Source organism: Panthera leo, chromosome B4, assembly GCF_018350215.1.
Source record: "Panthera leo isolate Ple1 chromosome B4, P.leo_Ple1_pat1.1, whole genome shotgun sequence".
Lineage (NCBI taxonomy): Eukaryota > Metazoa > Chordata > Mammalia > Carnivora > Felidae > Panthera > Panthera leo.
In genome coordinates this window covers 62,088,231-62,102,711 of record NC_056685.1, presented here as the reverse complement: position 1 = coordinate 62,102,711, position 14,481 = coordinate 62,088,231, and the positions used below count along the sequence as shown (strand labels likewise).

General features: G+C 34.6%; 2 protein-coding genes across 3 annotated transcripts in view; one reads left to right on the top strand and one right to left on the bottom strand.

The window, feature by feature from the left end:
* The window catches only part of ERGIC2 (ERGIC and golgi 2), a 41,209-nt gene extending 33,977 nt beyond the window's left edge, over positions 1–7,232 (top strand). For both annotated transcript variants that reach the window (XM_042946171.1, XM_042946172.1), the window contains exons 11-14: positions 1,707–1,804; positions 5,001–5,163; positions 6,486–6,568; positions 6,735–7,232. In XM_042946171.1, the coding sequence (XP_042802105.1) occupies positions 1,707–1,804; positions 5,001–5,163; positions 6,486–6,568; positions 6,735–6,797 (407 nt within the window). In that variant the 3' untranslated portion in view covers positions 6,798–7,232. The remainder of the gene's footprint in view (positions 1–1,706; positions 1,805–5,000; positions 5,164–6,485; positions 6,569–6,734) is intronic.
* Positions 7,233–13,383: 6,151 nt separating this feature from the next.
* FAR2 (fatty acyl-CoA reductase 2) overlaps positions 13,384–14,481 on the bottom strand; it is a 151,489-nt gene continuing 150,391 nt past the window's right edge. The window contains exon 12 of the mRNA XM_042946170.1: positions 13,384–13,889. Within this exon, the coding sequence (XP_042802104.1) occupies positions 13,727–13,889 (163 nt within the window). The 3' untranslated portion in view covers positions 13,384–13,726. The remainder of the gene's footprint in view (positions 13,890–14,481) is intronic.

Here is a 14,481-nt window from a genome sequence, read left to right as displayed (position 1 = left end):
AGCTCACTACCTCTGTTTACAACACAATAGAGTTTATTTGTAAAAACCTCAAAACTAAGCACAGGTGAAGCAATTCATCTTACATCAAAGGATGAAACTGAAGACCACCCACAATTAATAAGCCATCTATTGGTGGTGGACAGAGTTGACACTCTTCTTCCCTAATCTTATCTGTGATAATAGACTAAAGTCTATTATGTTGGGGTTAATAATAGAGGAACTAGTCAAACACTGTTCATGTTTTCGAGAGTTATAGTCATACAGGTGGTAGGTAAGTAAGTGAAGTTGAAACAGGTTTTATTTTATTTTGTCAGAAACTTGTTTAATATTCGTGTTTGAAGACACTCTTACTGTTAACCTCTCTCTCCTATCTACAGTTTACCCTTCCCTCTCCTATTCTGAATTATACTGAGATAAGAGAGAAATTGGATTGATGGAAATAAAAATTCATTAATGTTGAGCAAAAGAAGATAGACACACAGAAGTGCATATTGTGTACTCGCATTTATATGAAATTCTAGAATAGGCAAAACTAATCTGTGATGACAGAAGGTAGATTAGTGGTTGGCCTAGGGTCAGAGGTACAGGGTATTGACTGCAAAGGGGTATGGAGGAACTTTGTGAGGTGGTAAAAATATTTTCTATTTTGACTGTGGTGGGCAGAGACATTTGTCAAAATTTATCAGACCATATATTTAATGTATATTTAGTGTATTTTATTCCTGTACAGTTTCTATAGACAGTTAATATCATGTAATGTGAAGTACATCTATTTTCATGTCAAATGTAAGGAGGCCCTATTACTTATCTAATTGAAACTCTAGATAGATACTTCTAATTCTAAATTTTCTATAAGATAGACCTGGAAAATTAACCTGTTTTGTATTCTGTGAACTGTTACCTGTTTAAGGTTAATTAATAATTGATAACCTACTGGTATTGATGATTTGTATTAAACTTAGAAATGCCTAAAGGCTATATAAATATGATCCTTTTGATTATGCAAGAACCTTAGACCACCATAGAGTAGGTTCTTTAGTTATTTTCCTCCTGTATCAATTCTTTGTATATATCCAAAGGCTGGCTAAATTGGTTTATTTATATATCTTAAGATATTAGTAAAAACTGAAAATATGTCTTGTGGTGGTTATACTATTATAACTTTATTCTCACTAGTTTCTTTACTGTAAAGAAATGCTACTTTTACTTTTCATATTTGATAAAAGGATAATGTTATAAAGGATATCTAATGACTAGTTCATTTTTTTAACATTTTTGTTTTTGACAAAGAAAGAGAGACAGAGTGTGAGTGGGGGAAGGGCAGAGGTAGAGGGAGAGAGAGAATCTTAAGTAGGCTTCATGCCCAGCGCAGAGCCTGACTCGGGGCTTGATGTCAAGACTGTGAAATCATGACCTGAGCCCAAAATTAATAAGAGTCAGACCCTTAACTGAGCCACCCAGGCGCCCCATTTTTTTTAACAACTAATAGATGTGTATACATGACTGTTTTATGCTTATTGAGAACTTGTTTACCAAGTATGAGTATATTGCTTTCGTTGATTCTTTAAAAAAATTTTTTTTGTTAAACACTATCATAAGTAGCATTAAATTTCAAGGTCAATGTGTATAATAGAAGGAGGGTGTATTTGGCAGTAGTATTGTTGCTATTGGATTGATGAAAAAAACACATTTTGTTTTTATTCTAGACAACCAGATGTTCCAATATTTTATTACAGTTGTGCCAACAAAACTACATACATATAAAATTTCAGCAGACACCCATCAGTTTTCTGTTACAGAAAGGGTAAGTTGAATCTAACTGATAAAATGATTTTTTTTTTCAGTATTTTATAGTCCTCTACAAAAAAAAGTTACGACTTGGTGCTCTCCCCCATTTAAAATTTGTGGAAGTTTTGAAATGCATTAATATTTTATTTTAAGCTAATAAAATATTAGAACTGGATATTATTAGTATGCTGTAGAGCAAGAAAAGTAGATTTTAAAAATCTGGAATGTCTTCTCTTCAATTAAAACAAAATATTAAACTATGATGGTATTAATGATTTTATTCTTAATATCTTAATTTTGTAATGTTTTCTCTTGTATTGGTATAATTAGTTCTTACCTGCCAGCAGATTCTCTGGTTTTGTGTTATTAATTTTTTAATTAATGTACTTACCCTGGAGCATGCATGGTTCTTCTGGCTCAGATAGTAGACTAAGAGGGTTTGCCTTCCTAAGTTAGTGCTTTTTATTCATCTAATTAAAAGGATGAACATTCTGCAATCTCAGGGAGAGTAGCCTTATAAAAATGTATTATGAGGAATATAGTTTTGGAATTGGACAGTTTAACAGACTTCACATGTATTCTGGGGTCATGTTTTCTAATTATTGTGTTTAAGAATGGTGAATATTCAGGGTGCCTGGGTGGCTCAGTCAGTTAAGCCTCTGACTCTTGATTTTGGTTCAGGTCGTAATCTCAGGGTTCAGGGGGTTGACTGCATGGAGCTCTGTACTGACAGTATGGAGCCTGCTTGGGATTCTCTCTTTCTCCCTCTCTCTCTGTTCCTCCCACCCTTGTGTTCTCTCTCTTTCTCACAAAATAAATAAACTTAAGAAAACCTTTTTTTAAAGAATGCTGAACATTGAAATATTATCCAGAATTCCAAGGCAAAGTATAAGTGCTTTTAAAAATTTACTTTCCTCCATGTGGAGTTACCTTTTGATAGTTTTCTAGCTTATGATGACTATGTCCTCAGTAATTATAGAGTTTCCCTTAGGAGATTAAATACTGAAGTTTTCAGGGGTGAAGTTGTCATGTTTGACTTTCAAAGGGTTCAGGGTGAAAAACTTAAGTGTGTGTGTGCGTGTGTGTACACGGAGAGAGAGAAACTAGGTAAAAAATATATTGTGCTTTTTAGCATTTTTTTTTTTTTAAGTTTTATTTATTTTGAGAGAGTGTGCACGTGTGCGCATACACGCATGCTAGTGAGGGAGGAGCTGAGAAAGAGGGAGAGAGAGTCCAGAGCTGGCTCTGCGCTGACAGCCGACACGGACTCAGTCCCACGAACTGTGAGGTCATGACCTGAGCCGAAACCAAGAGTTGGACGCTTAACTGACTGAGCCACCAGGCGCCCCATCAGCAATTTTAGGGGTTGAATGATAACATTTTTCACTAAAATTGGCAACACCTGAACATTAGGAGGTCTGGATAGTGTCAAGGCTTTGGGGAAAAGAGGCATATATACATTGCTATGGGAATGCAAAACACCATAGTCTCTATGGAAGAGAGTTTGGCAATATCTGCAAAATGATATGTTCATTTATCTTTTGATCCAGCAATTTCACTTCTAGAAATTGAATCCAAGGTTATAGTGAAAAAAATACAAAAATGATGTGTATGAGGCTATTCATTGTATTGTTATTTGTAATAGTAGAAGATTATAAACAACTCACATGGTACATCCTCACAATGGAGAAACATGGAACTTCAAAAAAAGAGAAAAAGATAACCATATATTGATACGAAATTAACTCCAGGATAAATTAAAAAAAATTTTTTTTTTTAACATTTATTTATTATTGAGAGACAGAGAGAGACAGAGTGTGAGCAGGGGAGGGGCAGAGAGAGGAGGAGACACAGGATCTGAAGCAGGCTCCAGGCTCTGAGCTGTTAGCACAGAGCCCATCGCGGGGCTCGAACTCACAAACCGTGATATCATGACCTGAGCCAAAGCCAGATGCCCAACCGACTAAGCCACCCAGGTGCCCCTCCAGGATAAATTTTAAACAGCCAAATTAAATAAAAATATATATATAATCTCAGAGCATTTGACCTCTTTGTAGTGTGTTTGTGCTGATACGGTGACTAAAATAGTTGTGTTTCACTTAAAAAATAAGTGTGGAGTAACTAGAGTTGGTTAAATGGGGGATGAGGGGGACAGAGAGGAGGAGGGCTGAGCTTCATTAGTCCTGAAACCCAAAGTGAATCATTATTAGTGTTTTGTTACATGAACCCCCCCACCCCCACCCCCCGTCCTTCAAACAGCTTCTGCCCATACAGGTGATGACAATATAATTATGGTATGATATTGAACATACCAGAAATTTAAGATGAAGTCACTTTATTGGAAAGTTGATCAGTGGCTTATAAGGCTCTGTTCTAATAGGGGAAGGGGTTTTGTAATGCCTCACACAAAATTGTTTTAATTTCCCTTGTTACTTGTATTCCTAAAGCTTGCAGTTTAGTTATAGCTTAATTAAAATAGGGACTGTTATGACAAAAGTCAACAAAGCACCGTGGTAGCATAATTGTTTCAAGCTATAACAGAAATTTATTAGTTTGCAAACTTGATTTTTGAAGTGTAAACAAGATGGAATGAAATAGAGTATTTTCTTGGACAGTGTACACACTATGGGGGGTTTATGATTTTAGTCCCATTCCTTTTAAGAATAAAACTATCTTTAGAAACTGAACCAGTAACTCAAATATTGATATGTTTCAAATTAGTGCATGCTGTTTTCTTCTTGTATTATACCTCCTACAGTTTAAATAAACAACAGAAAGTGAAATTACTTGTTTTCAAATCTGATCATTTAAATGATAGGAAATAAATATAATTATTTTGTAAATTCTTAGCAAAGAAGTCTTACAAAAAGTATGTCAAAATATGAACTTAGTTTTTATGGATTTGATCAATGAAGAAGATGCCATATAGTTGTAAGCTCTTGAGCTCAGTAGAATGCTTATATGTAAAGTGACTTTTTCAGAAAATAGAAAAGAATGACTCTGCTCTTTTGATTCTTTCAGAAGCTAACCACACAAAGAATACAGGATAATTCAATTGTCTCTGAAGAGCTCAGTCTAGTAGGACAATTCATAAAGAGATTTGGATATCCTTCTTGTATAGTTGGACTGTAGGGCTTCATATTGCCTGTGCAAGTAACCAGATGATGTGAATCCCATTTTTCTCCTTCTCCTATCTCTCCCCTTCGTTTTAGGAACGTGTCATTAACCATGCTGCAGGCAGCCATGGAGTCTCTGGGATATTTATGAAATATGATCTCAGTTCTCTTATGGTAACCGTCACTGAGGAGCATATGCCTTTCTGGCAGTTTTTTGTAAGACTCTGTGGTATTGTTGGAGGAATCTTTTCAACAACAGGTTAAGATTCATTCCTTTTTTGTTTAATTTCTTGAATGTTACACTGAAATTAAGATGCTGTTACTTAGCAGGAGCAAGAAATATATATACATTCCCATGTTTTGATATTTTAAGAATTTTTTCTTTAAGATTGAATTCCAGATCTCTGAATTGATTAAGCATTACACATAACTAAGTTCACTGCATTCAGTGATTCAAGGGAGATTACTTAGTGAGCTAGAAGGATCCTAGAATTGAATCCAGGTTCTGCCATCTGCTATCACGTGGGGATAGGCTTGTGTATAGGTCACTTACCTTTTCTGAAATTTTCTCCTCTATAAAAATGGGAATAATAATGTATACTTACAAGTGTGTTGTAGGATTAGATGATAAAATGCCTAGAAATAGTAGACACTTGAATGTAAGTTTTTTTTCACGTAAGGCATTTTTAACTGTACAATATGTAAAATCACATCTTATGGTACTTTGAACCGTGCAATATGTGCAACAAAAATTTTCAAATTGTTTTCCTGATTTGGGGCTTTTTTGCCCTGAGATTATGAGATGTTCTCAAAGATAACTTTTAGAATCATAATCATTAAAATCTGAGAGTTAAGCACAATAGATAAAGAAAGGAAACCATTCCTTCTTTATCCCCCAACCCCCATTCAGTTTTACGGGGAGCTATGTAGTTTATATACTTTAAATTATTTTTTTTGAACTATGTTTTTTTTTTGTTTTTTTTTTTATTTATTTTTTTTGGGGACAGAGAGAGACAGAGCATGAACGGGGGAGGGGCAGAGAGAGAGGGAGACACAGAATCGGAAACAGGCTCCGAGCCATCAGCCCAGAGCCCGACATGGGGCTCGAACTCACGGACCGCGAAATCGTGACCTGGCTGAAGTCGGACGCTTAACCGACTGCGCCACCCAGGCGCCCCTGAACTATGTTTTTGAAATGAATGAATAGGTTTTCTTATGAAAGACTTTGTCACTACTTCATTTGAATTTGTTTAAATTTGTGGTGCTGCCTGGTATTATTTATTTTTCAAAATGGTATGAGTGTGAGTTGTATAAAGCGCCCTTGAAAAGACTGCATGGTGAAGGTCATGAATCATGTGGCCTTGTGATTTTGAAAGGAAATCCATTTGTTTTAAAAATTCAACCGCCTTGTTATTTTTAACCATGGAAACGAATAAAGCAAACTGCTTTGTTTCCTTACTAATCTATGCCATTGTAATTAGTTGAGTTTTTTATTCTTATGTAATAATTTAGGAGATGATTAGGAAATAATTTCATTAAAGCATCATTTAATTGAACACATGAACTTATTTTTTATTACAGGCATGTTACATGGAATTGGGAAATTTATAGTTGAAATAATTTACTGTCGTTTCCGACTTGGATCCTACAAACCTGTCAGTTCTGTAAGTGCTACAATAGAAATGGCGCTGACCTCTAAGTCACAGCATCATTGTTAAGTCTGAACAATAGTTTTTGGTGCTCCGAAAGAGATTGCCCAAAATAAAGCATTGTGATTAAAGGGAATAGTGCAAGGAATAAAACTAATGCTTTGGTCTTTTTTCTCCTTAGGTACCCTTTGAGGATGGCCACACAGACAACCACTTACCTCTTTTAGAAAATAATACACATTAGCACCTCCTGAGTGAAGGAGAAAAACTTTTTGCTTGAGACATAAAACCTTTTTTAATAATAAAATATTGTGCAATATATTCAAAGAAAAGAAAATACGAATGAGAAGTGGGAACCACACCTAGGGGGAAAAAAAAAGAAAGAAAAACCCAAACTGAAATCCTATATATGTTGTGTCTGTTACAAATGTCCTAGAAGAAATTACGCAGCTAATCAGTGAATAAGCCCAACTGGAATATTGCTTGGAAGATGACCCCTTCTGATAATTTCATAGCAAATGGGCAGTATCGAAATCAGACCTTGCTTCTTGGTGGCAAAGAGCCTGAAGGAAAGAAGTCAAACCACATCTAAAGAAAAAGGCATTGATAAGTGCAAATGTTTGCGTCCTTTTGTTTTTAAAAGATATGTCAGAATAAAATATGTAAAACATATGGAAAACTAGTCTAGACTTTAAAAAGTTGTGATCAGGTCACACTGTTAATAAAACAGGGATGGGTCCCTATGTTATAGCCATATCCATGTTAAGCCATAATGACAAGACCATTTATCCAATAATTTGGTCTGAGGAAGGTAACTGCTTTTCTTTAAACTCTGGCTGTTGGCTTTTTCTAACAGTTCAAGGCAGGGTCATGGAAGATTGAGGTGAGCAGGTACCTAGGTGCTATAATATGTAACAGAGGTATCATTCACAAATTGTAGAGTGGGCACTTATACAGGGAGAAGAAAGCACATTTTTTAAAAAAAAAAAAGATGCTACGTTTTCTAATCTGATCCTTCTATACACTTTGGAAGCGGGAGGTGAGTAATAACAAGGCCCACTACTGATGATGAAAATTATCAGCTTATAAAGTATTAAAAGGAAAAGTAGAATATTTTATACATGTTTGGGTGAGGGACAACAGGGTAACTTAAAGTAGAAACACGAGGCAAATATTTAAGATAATGTCAGATCTGTAAGGTTATCATTAGACAATGTCCATTAAGCTGTAAAACTGGATTATGAGTGTTTGCATTCAGACTGTCCTGAATGGGATTGATTTTGTTATTTTGTTTTGTGTTGTTCTAGCTTTCTCAGTATTTAAGGATTGATTTTAAATTTCTAGACTATAAAAGATAAAAATAATGAGAGGGAGATACACTCAGGTGCCATTAAAAACTATATTTGGAATAGGTGTGCCAACATCATTTTCCTTTTGTAATACTTAATGATAGTAGAAGAATCAACTAGCAGTCCCCATGGTTTAAAGCATTTAGAGAAATGGGAAAATAAAATTCCAGGTAAGTAACAAGGGCGAGTCTAAAGGACTAGATTTAAAATGGTGGTTTTTAGAAAACGGTATGTCACAAATTATAGTTTCACAAATGGATTTTTTTTAAAGGTAAAAAAATGTTTTCTTGAAAATAGTTGTAACATAATGGAGAGGAGAAATACTGATAAAACTGCTTTGAAGGAGAGCTTATGTTGAATGGTATTCTGTGGAGAATAACAGAAGCATTATTACTTAAAATATACAGTTGGTCATTAAGAGCCATTAAGTTAACTGATTAACATAGGTGACATAACATGCTCTGAAGGATTTTTTTATTCCAGAAAATTCCAAATAATGAGACTTCTCTGTTATTGATTTCTTTTTTCAGATACTATTTCTAGAAAGTTAAGAGTAGAAACTAATAGAACATTTCTAAAATGGAATTTTACTTAGAATTTTAGCTATTTGAGACTGAATTTTGGTTCTGTGAATCTGCTTTCCAGAAAGTTCATTCAAGTTTCAGAGTTTTTTTTTTTTGTTTTTTTTTTTTTTTTTTTTTTTAAGGTAAAATAATTGATTTAAAACTTTTCTTTCAGCTAGGATTTTAACAGTTAAGTGTCTTTAAAAAGGATTTTAAAATTATTTTGGTACTTACATATGATTTTTAATTGTTCCCATGTTTTCTAAATACCATATTAAAATTTTAATGTAATTAATCTGTCCCATTAAAGCTGACTTATAAAAGGAATTTCTTTAAAGCAAAATTCTGCTTTGCCGTTGATTTACACTTTACTAGTTAAGAAAGGTTTCTACATGAGACTCCTCAAATAGTTATATTCAGATTTTTGGCAGTCAAAGTAGTAAGATTCTGACGAGCCTCTTGGATGAGGAATGATGAAGTCTACCTTCACATTAGGATTTGCTAGGGGTTTCTGACCTCACCACATGTCTCTTTTCCATTGCAGAGAACACTGTACTGACCTACTTATTCTGGAGCTTTGGCTTGTGCCTGGGGAGGGCGTCTTCAATAGGGTACCCAACTTTATTATTCAGCTCTCCTTTTTCATTTTATTAAGGTATTCATAATATTTGTATATATTCCAGGCTGAATATTTTAAACATTGAGGCTTCAATTTATACGAAATAGGTTTTTTAAAAACTGTGTTTTGTATACATTGGCCTGTAAAAAGAAACATCTAGGTGAATAATTCTCTGCTGCAGTATTTATACAGTACAGACTACCTCTTGGGAAAAGTTTAACTCAATCTTAGAATTACAAACTTACTTCTGATTCTCAATTTAGATGATTAACATCACATTTCTCTCACATTTTATGAAAGTACTGAATTTTCACAGTAAATTTACTAATGCAAGCAAAGTTTGCAATCTTTAATACAAACTGGACTGGAATTCTTAAAGGAATGACTAAGATCTAATTTTTTAATGGTAGAAGTAGGGCTGTATTATGCATCCTGTCTTTTTATGTCCTGGGTTAGTAATTTGAGTACCAGAAAGTAAATTTGTATGCAACCTGTTTCAAAATTTAGAACTTTGAATCTTGAACTTGAGTTCAAGATGCGTATTTTTGATTGTTTAATAAAAATTAAGGCTGAGCCGGAGGACCTTTAAACTTTCATCAAGCCCTTTAGTCTAGTACTTAAGTCCCTTCCCATGTGCTTGGAGCTCCATTGCAAACCTTCTGCAAGACAAAGTAGATAGTCAGCACTATCCAAATTAGATCACCATTTGTTCACTACCTTATGGTATGATGCCAGGATTAATATCCAAGTATTTCCTTATTGTTGTCCCCCCCCCCCTTTTGAAATAATTTTTTAGTGATGAAATCACCTTGCATTATCTTAAGTTTAGGAAACTGCCTTAGATTTTTTGGTTTTCTTGTGGGTTTTTTTGGTGGTGTTTTAAGAGAAAAAACACACACGACTCATTTAGTGTATCAATCCTGAACGTGCGGACTCTAAAATGACAAACATAAAACAATTTCTTTGTCCTTTTACAATCATGTATCCCCAAATAAGCCTCAGTTTTTCATATTTAAGCTCCTTTTTCCTCATAGGAAGACTGTGGCAATCCTAGATAGCAGTCTGTTACATTTGCTTTTGCTCCAGATGGAGCTAAATTACTGTATGAGATTGAGCTTCTTTTGTATTTTCATATTAAAAAGTGAATGAGTGATGCAAATTGAGCAGTTGACTCAAGTCTATAAAACTGTCAACAAAGTTGACAATAATCAGTGAGATATTTAAAAAGTTTTGTCTTAGCAACTCCAAATTGTATTGGATGTTTATCAGAAGGAAATAGATGGACAACTCTTCCAAATATCATAACTCATGTATGCGATTTTGTGTAATAATTTTAAGGTAAAACTGAGTAGGTGTGGGGGAAAGTATAGCTTGATGAAAGCAACGTGTACTGAAGCAGACCTTCAGCGACACTTGATGTAACTAAAAGATACTTTGTAAGTTCATTTCTGTTTTCAAGCAGTTATGCAAATCAATTTGATGATTTCTTATACTAGATATACTAGACTTATCTTTAGTTTCTTTAGAGTAAAATTGACACAGTTGATCAGCCTCATGTTTCCCTACTTAGTCACAGTTCCAGATTAGGATCAGTAATTCAAGTAAAGTAAGGCCACACCTAAACTTTTTACTTGTGTATCAGAACTGTTTCTAGCTATTAAAACTCAATTTCAATTAAGTGTCCTTTGCCGTAACTGTATCTTCACTACTGCCTCTCAAGCCAGTTACATCGGAAAATCAGCAATTTCTAGTTTTATTTTGGGTAAATTAAAAAAATATGTTTTTACAAAGTAAGCAGTGAGCATTTTTCCTTACCTCTCTATGTGAGCATATGGGACAACCATTCCTTTTTACTACAGATAGTTGTCCATGTTTCCAGAACATAATTGTTAGATTCATACTTCTAGAAAAATAGACATGTGGGAATTTACATGTAATTTTTGTGAGCTTTGAAAATTACTGATGTTTTTGGAAACTTTAGGCTGACCTACTTTGTTACATTCATTGTGAGATAACAGAACAATTTGGGGATTAGTCCCTTCTCAGATCGGTCTGTTTACTCTCAGATTCTAAATCAGCTATTTGAATGAGATGTTGACTGAAGATGATGGTGTCGAGTTAGTGTAAAATTGTAAGAAATGTTTTTTGGAGTTGTATGTCCATCTGCCTCAGGCTTTTTCAGTATTAATTTCTTTAGGTGGGGACTGTCTTAAACTCTGAAATATTCATTACTGTATCAGGTATGTTGTGGCTACAGAATACAGGAATTACCAAAACTTCTTTTTTAATGTAGATGCCTCTCCTTTGTAGTTACTATCCGTCCCCTTCTCCCCAAAAGTAGAAGGCTCTTTCTCATTGCATTGTATGTATTAGACATTCAAATAATTGTCAGTTGGTCTTGATATAAAATAATTAGGGATTTTCTTTCATACAGATACCTATTTTGACTTAGACATCATGTGATTTCTTTAATGCCACAGATAAAAGATGCTTCCAGCATGTAAATGTAACCTTATTAATGGTGTCAGAAAAAAGTGAAGCATTATGTATCTATGTGTTAATTTATATTCATCTGGTAATCTTCTTTGGAAGATTATATCTTTTTCTCAGGGGAGGGAGGAGATCTGTAGTAGTCAGCAGTTAAAGATACAACACTAGAAGAGGAAAACATTTTTAATTCAAACTTTCATTTAATCAAAAATCAAAATGAATACTGGATTAGTGGAATTTATGGAATTAGTGAAAACAAAAATCAAAAGGTAGTAAAATTCTTAGAATAATTATGTTTTATCCAACCTCATTGAATTTATATCTTGATTTCATTTTTATTATATCTATAGTTTGTATCTTAATCAATGTAACTCAGAAGTATCATATAGACATCTCAAACTAAAAATCACCAAGTGCTTTGTTTCAGAGCTGGGTTGTATGCCCTGAAAAGAAGTTCCCAGACCTTAGATGAGATTGGAAAAGACATTGCCCAGAACAGTTCCCCCCAAATGCCCTTTATGGTGTTGAGAAAAATCTCAAGTAATAGCAGGCTAGAAGCTGCCTTCAAGCCCTGTGCACTTAACTACGTGAATGTGCTGAGTATTACATATCATTCCAGAGAGCATAAATATAAGTAACTGCCATCGTTACCGTTTTATGCTTGTGTCATTTGCCAGTAGTTATGATTATTTTTAATTGCTCAGGCCCCAAATACTATATAATAATATTTCATGTTTTTAACATGAAATGCTGCAATCCAGCATGCACTGATATCTCAAATACGATGAAAGTTAGGATAACAGCTATATTATTAATATAGGAATTTGGGAACAAAAACTATTAATTCATTGATAGTATACATAAAACATTTTTAAACAAAACAACACCTATTCTCTGAACTTAAAGTCACTTCGTGAAGTCTGTCCTCTTCTGCTGTACATTGTACACTTAACGTTGTCCACTTGGGATGATCAAGATACTAGTAAATCCTGATGATCACAGAGGAGTAATTTTCCCACTATACAAAAAACCAAAACTAGCATTTACACTTGTATTTGGAATTTTGCTTTCTCATTGGCAAAGGTCCAGGGACTGGTTTTTTAGGATTCTAGCCTAGTGCCTTCCTCCCATTAGTCACTGAGGCCTGAGCAACATAAGCTTAAATATAAGAGGTTTGGTGACTTCAATAAAAGAGAAGGAAACTCTTGAGAGAAGGTCATCAGGAAAATGGGTAATTGAAAAGATTTAGAAAGAATAGTTGTCAGATTGAAATTATAAGAACTAATTTTTACTTACAAGCATAGTAAGTAGTCCTAGTGCAAATACACTTGAGCCCTCATTCTGTACATAATTACTTAAACCTCTTGTTTTATTTTTTGTTTTTTAGATTTCAGAAGTATAGTTGAGGGAAATGCTAAATGTGAGCCCACTTTTCTAATTCTCTCAGCCTTCACTCAGGTCTCCATGGTATAACACACAAAAAAAGGCTGAGATTTCAGTGGAGGATTATTTCTTTTATGGTATATCTGAGGATGCAGAGATCATTCTTCTTCTACTTGATCTTTTTTAATGTTAATTTTTGTGAAAGAGAGCACACACACGCATGTGTGTGTGTGCGGAGCACAGTATGGGGCTCGAGCCCACAAACCATGACATCATGACCTGAGCCAAAATCAAGAGTCAGACACTTAACCAACTGAGCCACCCAGGTGTCCCTTAATCTTGATTCTAAACTTTTCTACTGGGTACCCCTGGAATGGTTCCAAGGTTAAAACTGCCTTTCTTTAGCATATTTCAGCTTCCGTCGTATGTTATTCCATGTTCATTTAGTCAAAATTAGTCCTCTCAAGAAAAAAAAAAACCCTAAATATCAACAGACAGATGTACTTTGGTGTTTTATGTTCAAGGGCATAGAGTGTTAGGAGGCAATCTGGAAACAAATTTTCCTAAGATATGTATGATTGTAGGCTAAGATATGACTTTCCTTTTCTCACTTAAATAAAAACAATACATAGGGAAGAAATCATGACAAGACGTTTGACAGTTAATGAGCTTGGGCATATTCTTTGTTACTTCCTAATCTTAAGAACCACAGTTTGCTGTTTTGGAGGTATCCAGGAGATTCCAGATAAAAGGAGATTGCTGAATGTTCTTAGACCTTAAGTGTGCTGGATGCCCTAAAGTAGGAGAGGAATTTATAACAGAAGCTCACAATGAAGAACCAGACATTCCGAGCCATCTGAGATCGTGCGATGAGAAGGCGCCAGGCAATGAGGAAGAGGGCAGTATTAAAGAGGTAGTGAATATTTCGGAGCCTGGGGAACAGAAATACATAACCAGAGTTAAAACAGCAAGCATCAAATACCTATCTGTGCTATCTGAAGCATAAATGTCATTTTCTGGCTCGTTAGGTGCTCCCAGGTATGTGACATGACCTTATGACATTTTGATTTTTTATCTATTTCCACAACATGCCTTCTGAATGATCGCCTTTCCATAATTATACTTTGATCATATTACCATATCACAAATCTTCACTGGTTCTTGTTCATTAGAAGGTAAGTTCTCAAGTTCTTAGCCTGCTATTTAAGGTTCCTCTTCCGTTACAATTTACCTTTCCATCCTTATAATCTCTGCATGAAAAGCCCTTTGTTTCTACCAGAATTATATCAGACTGCTATAGTTGATTGTCCTTTATGGAATAATGACTGAAAGAAACTTGAGGCAGTTTAAGGACATGAAGAGTGGTTGAGTGAGTTGCCCATGTTAAACAGTACAAATTTCCTGCTTGTTGGGTGTATTCTTAATACCCCATTATGATGGGATGGGGTAGAAGAAAAAGAGAAACTTGGGTTCAAATCTGGATCCTGTATTTCCCATGTGTTACCACAAACAAGTTATTTACCT